Source organism: Manis pentadactyla, chromosome 14 (assembly GCF_030020395.1).
Source record: "Manis pentadactyla isolate mManPen7 chromosome 14, mManPen7.hap1, whole genome shotgun sequence".
In the NCBI taxonomy this organism is placed as follows: Eukaryota; Metazoa; Chordata; class Mammalia; order Pholidota; family Manidae; genus Manis; species Manis pentadactyla.
Window position 1 is genome coordinate 64,728,141 of NC_080032.1, and position 8,170 is coordinate 64,736,310.

An 8,170-nucleotide genomic window follows, 5' to 3' on the forward strand; every position below is an offset into this window, starting at 1 on the left:
ACTGAAGGCTGAGCAGTGGGACACCAGGGTTGCTAGTAAGCTAGCAGTGTGGCACCAGGGTGGCCTCACCTGACCGCTATGTAACACTCCTTCCCAATTTTAGCTGCCATTTTAGAACTTCTGAAGCAAGATTGATCCATGATCCTAATGGATCATGCTGGCTGTGCTGGTGGGGGTGACCCAGTGCCTGGGCACTGTTCATGGGGGCAGAACAGAGGCTCCTAGAGCTGCCCCTCCCTAGTGGCCAGAAAAAAAGTGAGGCCAGAGGGAAGTGAGCCTTGGGACTGGGTGGGTGTGGGGACACAGGAGCCTCACCCCAGCTGATGGTGGTCCAGTAGTCCTTGAGAAAACAGAGGTCCCCTTGTTCTTGCTGGGGAGTGTGGGAGGTCAGCTCCATTTCAGGCTCTGGAACCTAAATGGCCTTGGTGAAAGTGGGTGTTCAGGACGGAGCATAAGCTGGCCCAGGGCCATCCTGTTAGCTGAGGTCTAGGGGAGGAGGAGGGCCTGGAGCGTGCTGATTCTGGCCCCTGGTCAGCATGGTTGCTGCTGGTACCCCTGGCCCCAGGGGCCTGGGCTACCATCTTTGTTTCTTTTCTCTCTTTCTTCCATGCAAGCCCAGGTCGGCTTATCAGAGTCCCACCAAGTCCCGTCACCCACTTCCCTTTCACCTCCTGCTACACCTACATGGTCTCCCCGTCCTCACCTGATTCTGTAATCACAGACACAGCTCAGGGATGCCTCCAGGTCAGGCTCTGGGGACCCTGATGGCCTGGGTGCTTCATGACTGAGGGGTTAGGATGGAGGACAGTCAGGGAAAACACCTAGAGAGCCAGGTTGTGTATGGGAGGTGGTCCCAGGCTGGGCAGGAAGCTGCAGTGGAGGAAGGGTCTGTGGAAGAGCAGGCAGGGAAGGGGTGCAGGCCCCCACCCTCATCTCCATCCCCACCCACATCAAGGACCGCTGGCCTTGTTCTGACCTTTGGGAACGTAGGCCTGGACCTGACTGATCCTTGCTGCTTAGGGATGCATTTGGGTGTGGGAAGGGGCCAGTGTGGCCAGGCCTCTGCTCTCTCTTGGGATCCTAGGATTTGCAGTGGCCTCTAAGGGTCCCTTGCTGCCAGTAGGGATCCAAGCACATTACAGGATCTGACTCCTGGCTGGGGTGGCCTTTGTGCTTTAGGGTCAAGGAATTGCCTACCTTGCTTGAGCTTCCTTTCAACATGCAGGTATGGGCACGTGGGGTGGGGCCGTGTGAGACAGTGGCTGAGCGGAGGGGGCGTTTGTTGCTAGACTTTGCCACTTCCGCCTCCTCTGGGTCCCCAACTAGAATGCAGAGTGTGGACAGAACACAGTCCACTGACTCAGCAGGCCCATACCTGCTTCTGTCCAGTCCACTGTTGGGCAGCTTCGATCTGGATTGACCTACAGGATCAAGGCTAAAGGATCCTTTGGAGTTCAGGCTGGAAGGTTGTTTGTGAACATGTAGTGCCATCTGGGCCTGCCCGAGGGGCATGGGTAGGGATGTGGCATGGGGCTGGCTTAGCAGGTGCATTTATTCCATCTTACGTGGAATAAACATTTTGGATTCCTTATCATCTCCGGGGTGAGCAAAGTCAGAGTTGGTCCTGGGATCCCCTGTGTGCCCCAGGAAGGGCTGGGGTGGGACACCCATCCTCTGTGGTTGTCCTCCCCTGCCTTCTTCACTAGGATGCCTGGTGACCATCTCTTCCAGATGGAGCAGCCTGATTTGAATGAGGGGTATGCGTCTTGTCAAGGTGAGTATGTTAGTTAAGCGTTGGTGTATGTCCGTGTGTGCGTGTGTGTATTGTGGGGAGTGGAATATCAACAAGGAGGCTGAGGAGAAGATGAACCTTGCCGGATCTCTGGCTCCCATGGCAGTGAGCAGCGCCCCCTGCTGCCCACAGGGGAAACAGTGGCCCTGCTTCCACAGTCTCAGTAGGTGGGGCTCCCACACCCTCTTGGAGATGCCTCTGAAGCTGCCCATTCTGGAAATCCAGGCCTCCTGTTGGATTTTGGCTCCGGCGGTGGTGGGGTGGATGTCCAGTGCATGAGGTGGACCTGCAGTGTGGATGGTGTCGATGCTCATGGCACAGGAGTTTTGGGGGATTGAGGCTGCTTTAGTGAGGGCCTGACGGTCACCACAGAGGCCTGTAAGCTCCTGGGTCAGGCCCTCAGGCAAGACTCCAGTGAGGGCGCTGGCCTGACATGAAGAGCGCAGAGGACAGTCCTGTGGGGAGAGGCCAGGACATGCACTGTGAACTCAGAGTGGGGACTTAATCAATGAATATACATGGAGCATCTCCCTTCTGCTTTGCTGTGCCTTGGAAAGGGTCAAGGCAGGATCCGGCAGCCCCTGGCGCTTCTGCTGGGGGGCTTTGCCCAGAGGAGGGCTCTCTGCTGCCCACTCTGCTACAGACATCCGCAGAGAAGTTGGGCATGGGCAGGGAACAAACTATTCACTTCCACTCTAAGTTCTTTTCTTTCTTTTCCAGATTCATTCCAGGGTGTCTGGCAGATCAGTGGTTCAAGCTCAGTTCTTCTTGGCCAGAGCCCCAGTGTCCATCCTGAATGTGTAGGGGGCTTAGCCATTCAGGAAGGGGAGGGGTGTTCATCTATTGAGCACAGGCCAGGGACTTTCCTATTCTCCTTCCCTTATTTCCACCCCTCTGACCCCCCCACTCCCCCAACTGAGCTCCCTTCTCTCTGACTCTTCCCCCTTAGGACTTTAATTCTGAAAGAATCAAGGGCCCTGGGAGGGAGTGGAGGGAGGGAGGCGGCCAGAGGCCCTGACCCTGAACAGGCCCCACCCTTCTGGGCTGTTTTCCAGGGCAGTGGTTCTGGGACCCTCAGGGAGGGGCCTCACTGTCCTCGGTTCTCCCCTGTCTCCAACCTTTCTGGCATTTAGGCAGAGGGTCACTGTAGCCAAATCTGTCTGTCTTCTCCCTGCTGTTGTCTTCACACCCCATGTCCCTCATCTTTGTAGCCCTTGACCTTCCATCTGCTTCCTTTTGCAGTCTTTTCTGGCCTTCTCACTGCCTGTCCTTCCCAAAGCCCACAAGGAGGCCAGGTCACTATTTAGAGGCTTCCAGCCTCCCCCAGGGCTGGACGGGGGTCTTGCCCTGGCCCTTCTGTCTTTCCCCAGCATGTAGGTTGGAAATGTGAGGTAGCCAGTGTTCTTCAGATGTGGGGACACCTGGTCTATTGAACTCTGGGTGCGTGGGCCTGCCTTGGGCCTGGTTCTCTTCAGCACAGGAGACTTTCTGGAGAAAAAGGACAAGGAAATGGACAAAAAGACTACCAGCAGCTCCTGTTTAAATCCTAGAACCCCAGGCACAGTTTACGAAAGGTCCACCAGGAGAGTTTTCACTAGTCCCCAAATGCTCGAAGCCGATGGGAAGAAGAAGCCAAATGAACCAAGGACAGTTGTGATCACAACCACTCATTGTCAGGGGCGTTTCCTCTTGGCTTATGTCTTTCATCCAGGAGGCCAGACCTTGAACTGGATGTGACATCACCAGTAGACAGTGGGGTGTGAGAAAGGACTTTGGCCTGGGGGCAGCGGTTACAGATTAACATGTGGAGTGGGGAGGAAGGACCCAGAGGGTGAGTGAGTGGCCTGAGAAGGGGACTGCTGACCTGGGACAATCGGGGCTTGAAGAGGCACAAGCAAGAGGAGCTTGGGGCCTGGCATGGTCTGGAGGGGCCCAGGTCCTCTCCGGCTACTTGACCTTCCTGAAGACCTGCTCGCACACTGCATCCCTGGCTGTCAGCTCCTGCGGACAGAGGAGGAACAATGAGGCGAGAGAAGGTTCTTGCCAGCTGGGGCTCCTTTCTCAAAATTTAAGCCGGGACCTCCAGTGAACCTTCCAGGATACACCATCTAGGACATTTGATGTATGGGGCATGGTATCATTGTTCCAAACCTGCAGCGTCTCACCCCAGAGGCAGGGAGGTAGCTGGGACGGGGAATGTGAAGCGGCTGCACCTCCATGTCTCCAGCTGTGACTTATGTCCACCCATCTGATTTGCAGCCCGGGCCACCTGGGCCCCTCTCTCCCTCTCGCCACTCCTCCCAGTGCTTGTTTTTCCTTCCTCAGTTGCAGGGCAGGGGCTGGAGCACTGATTTGATTTGGGCAAGGGGATGAATCCTGCCTGGAGGACCCCTCCCAGACAGGTCATCTGCATGCCCTCACCCAGCTTACCAGATACAACTTCTCTCCCTCCAGCCAGTGTCTCCAGCCTCGGTTGGGGACCTCCCCTTTCTGCACACATACCAGCTGCTCCGCCTCCCAGGTTACTATGGTCTACAGGGAGAGCAGGAATGAAGGAAGATGGGGGGCAGGACACCCAAAAGGCATCTGACTCACTCTGGCTGGGCTGCCGCCCAGAAACTGTGTTGCTCCAATCCCTTCCTTCTGAGCAAGAGGCCTGCTCCCATTTGGCAGCCTGACACTCCCCAACTCCGAAATCTCCTGGCGGGACCCACAGTTTGTCTCCAGTGATCACTGGGATGGAGCAGGTGGAGAGGACAACCAGGGGTAAAACTGGTGTGTGTGTGCTGCAGAGTGGAGATTGTGTCCTCTGGATCCCTCCAGTTGAGCTGGAGGGGGTCTTTCGGAAAGAAGAGAGACTGGTTGGGGCTCCCATCAGGGAATTTCTTCTTTCCTCTTTCTCATTTCAAGGACAGCTGAAGTGTCCCTGGGAATGAAGGAGGAGGTCCCCTGAATCACAGCTGGTTGGGCCTGGGCATTCCAACCCACATTTATTGAATCCTCCCATAGGAGAGGTTTTGCTGAACAAGGAGCTCAGAATCTTGATCAGATAGAGCAGTTAGCAGGGATCTGTACCAGGCAAGGGAGGTGGGGGCAGAAGAGGGGAGGGAAGAGCCAACTCTTCAAGGAACAGAGGTGTTAATTAGTTGGGGGTCATGGGAAATACCTAGCAAGGAAGAAACAGCATAGAAGTAAATAAAAAGGCCAAATAGTTGAGAGGAGCTCTAACCTAGAGTGTATGTGGTCAAGACCCTTGTATGCCATGGACCTTATCTGGAATGTTAACAGATTATCACTGAAAGGGTATCAGTCAGGGGGTGACACAGTCACTTTTCATTTTAGATAGATCCTTGTGGCTCCAGTATGTCGGGTGGGTTAGAGGAGGATTAAGATTGGGGGCCAGTGTTGGGCACCAGGTGAAAAATGAGGGCCTGAATTAAGAGAGAAAGACTGGCAAGGACCAGCGATGTTCGGTGGAAATATAATGGCTCATAAACGCTAGCCACATATGTGATTGAAAGATTTCTAGTAGCCACATTAGAAAAGTAAAAAAAAAAAAGGTGAAATTAATTTTAGTAATATATTTTATTTAACATAAAATATCTAATACATTGTAATTTCAACATGTAATTAGTATAACAATTTCTGAGAGATTTTACATTATTTTTTGTTGTGTCTTAAAAATCCAGTGTGTATTTTACACTTACAGTACATCTCAATTTGAACTAGTCACATTTCAAGTGTTCTAGAGCTATATATGGTTAGTAGATACTTAATTGGACTATATATGGGGCAGAAAAGTTATAAAGACTTCTTGATGTGTGTGTGTGTGTGTGTGTGTGCGTGTTGGGGACACAGAAGTAAGGGAACACAAGATATTGACTGTGACTCCCAGGTCTGTGGTCTGGCCTGTTATTGCTATTAATGGAGACTGTAAATATGAAAGCAGGCATAGGTTTGCATAGAAAGATAATGAACTTGGGTTTGACCTTGGGGTATGCAGATGAAACATTGTGCAGGCAGCTGAAAACTTCACCCTGGAGTTCAGCAGGTATCTCTGGCTGGAGAATATATGTCAAGGGCAGTTTATATATGGTAGTTGAAAGCATAGGTGTGGATGATTTAGGCATGGATGGTGTACAGATGAGAGACAGTTGAGAACAGAGTATGGGCAGGCGGAACCCCAGTTTAAAGGATTAATTGGGAAACTACAGCCTGTAAAGGAGACCAAAGGGAATACGTAGGAAACAGAAAGAAAGGGGAGGCTGTTACAGAGGCAACAGGAAAAGAGACTCTGGGGTGACCAACAGTGTCACAGGCTAGAAGGTGAGCAAATGTTTGCTTATTGGTCTGAGGATGACCTGCTCTTTCTGTCCTTTCAGCTGGTGATAAGAGGGGCCAGGGAAGGAGGAGGAGAGAGTGGGTTGGGGCAACACCAGGAAGGAGCCTGTTATCCTGGGGAGCCTGCAGCCTGTCATCTGATCACCTTTCCTGGCTCTGGCTGGGGGAGGTCACTTTGTTTTGCCCCAAATTGTTGAGGCACCTCCCTGCTCATCCACATCCCTTCCCTAAGCCTGAGAACACGTACTTGGCACTTGCGTCCATCCACGATCCGTAGATCCTCCTCAAACTCAACTCCCACCTCAAATTTCAGAACGTAGTTGCGGAAGGTGCTGAGCGTCTTCACCATCATGTTGTTGCCCTGATGGTCAATCTCCTTATCTGGCTTGAGCAGCAGCACTATCTTCCGCAGCGCCAGGCCGATGTCTGCGGGCACGAAGTCTTAGCAGGGGTCCTGCCAGCCAGCTAGGGGCCGTCCCACCCACAGCAGCACCTCAGGGCTCCGAGCTTTCCTGCAGCTGGGTCAGGGCCTGTGGGTTTACTCCTCCTAGCTGTGCCCCTGGCTAGAAATGGATCCCCAGTGCCGGAGCCTCTCCACAGCGTCCAGCCCCAGCTTTCCTCTTCTCAGTGGGACTGAGATGCAGGCAGGGAGAGGGAGAGAGGGAGGGGTCCGGGGAGGGTGAGGCCGTTACTTAGGGCTTGCAGGTAGTCCTCCAGGTTCTTCTGAGAGACAAAGCGGTAGTAGCCGGTGAGGTTGGGAGGCATTGTCCGCGCTGGCCGAGATGGAAGTCAAGATTTCAGGAGGATATAGGGGACGGGTGAGGAGGGAGGGTGTGCTGTCCAGTAGGTAAGGCAGAGACTCCAGGCCGGCCTCCATGCAAAGCACTCGGACAGGCTGTCTAAAGGTTTATGCTTACCAGGGTTTTTATAGAGCTGGGGCCCTGTTGCAATAAGAGTTCTGACCAGACTTCCTCCCGCTGCCCACGGTGAATCTGGGGCTGGTGTCTGCAGCCTAAGGGAGGGGCAGGGACCTGGCACGGTTGTGCCTGACCTCAGCGTTTCCTGAGGAAGGAACTTGGAGCAGGATCTGGGGGCTGTCAGTCATCCAAAGCTTGAGCCTTTCAGAAGGTCAGTTTTGGCCTTCAGTGCTTCTGCAGGAATGGTCCTGAGCTCTGAGGGGCAGTCTCCCCTGGGAGGGAGCTGGTCTCGCTGGGAGGAGGGGGGCCCTTCCAGGCTCACCCAGGGATGAGTTCTAACAGTGTCCTAAGGACCTGGGACTGAGTCAGGGACCCTGAAAGGTCTGAGGAGGAGAGCCATCTGGCTGGCAGCCGTGGTGAGGAAAACCCTGTAGCGCGGCCCCACTGCTCCCTCCGTCCGCCTTGCTGAGCTGGGGCCCCAGCTCTGACGCTCCGGACTCTTGGTCCTATAGGGCCGTTAGCAGGGAGGCACAGAAGCTGCTCTTCCCAAGCACGGAGGGGGCTGTCAGCCCGAGGAGGTGTTGAGTTCGCAGCCCGAAGCGGAGGGGTGAGGGGGAAGTTTGTTGACTCTTCTGGAGAATTTCAGGCTCTTTAGCTTGGGACCCCAGGGTTTCCCCCCCACCCCCCCACGAGGTCACTGATAGCATCACCCCTAGTCCCAGCCTTGTGACAGCCCGTGCTTACCAGATGCATTCTCGAGGTGGTGGTGGGCTGCCTAAGTTACTGTGTGCCCACCTCCAGCCGCAGCCCCCAAACCAACCTACTTCTCCAGCTTCAGAATCAACTGGGTTGCTTCATCATGGTTTAAGGTGGGAAATTCGGGGAGAGAGAGGCAGGGAGGGCAGGCAGTGGGAAAACTCCCACCTGGTGGTGAGCTGTAGAGACATGGGGAGAGGTGTGCGTTGGGGAGAGGGTGGTTCACAAGTATTTCACCCTTCCTTCATCCCCAGAACCTTTTCCACCCTCTGCTGATCACTCCGTGCTGTCCTCCAGACCCAGGGCTGGGAACTGAAATGCAGGATTTCAGGTTCAGGCTCTGGGTTTTACTTCAGGGTCCCCA

At 54.2% G+C, this 8,170-nt stretch overlaps 1 protein-coding gene across 1 annotated transcript; it reads right to left on the reverse strand.

Annotated features, from left to right (window-relative positions):
- Positions 1 to 2,777: 2,777 nt before the first annotated feature.
- RBP5 (retinol binding protein 5) lies at positions 2,778 to 7,674 on the reverse strand. The gene is made up of 4 exons (XM_036909964.2): positions 6,826 to 7,674; positions 6,381 to 6,559; positions 4,223 to 4,324; positions 2,778 to 3,793 (listed from the first exon to the last, which is right to left on the reverse strand). Exons 1-4 carry the CDS (start codon positions 6,896 to 6,898, stop codon positions 3,740 to 3,742), a joined length of 408 nt encoding a protein of 135 aa, XP_036765859.1. The 5' UTR covers positions 6,899 to 7,674; the 3' UTR covers positions 2,778 to 3,739.
- Positions 7,675 to 8,170: the final 496 nt, after the last annotated feature.

Excerpts from the sequence above, each read along its gene's own strand:
- RBP5 (XM_036909964.2), bottom strand. The coding sequence starts at position 6,898 with ATGCCTCCCAACCTCACCGGCTACTACCGCTTTGTCTCTCAGAAGAAC. Across the intron at positions 6,560-6,825 it reads GGACTACCTGCAAGCCCTAA|ACATCGGCCTGGCGCTGCGG; the intron begins GTAACGGCCTCA and ends TCGTGCCCGCAG. Across the intron at positions 3,794-4,222 it reads AGGGAGAGAAGTTGTATCTG|GAGCTGACAGCCAGGGATGC; the intron begins GTAAGCTGGGTG and ends CTCTGTCCGCAG.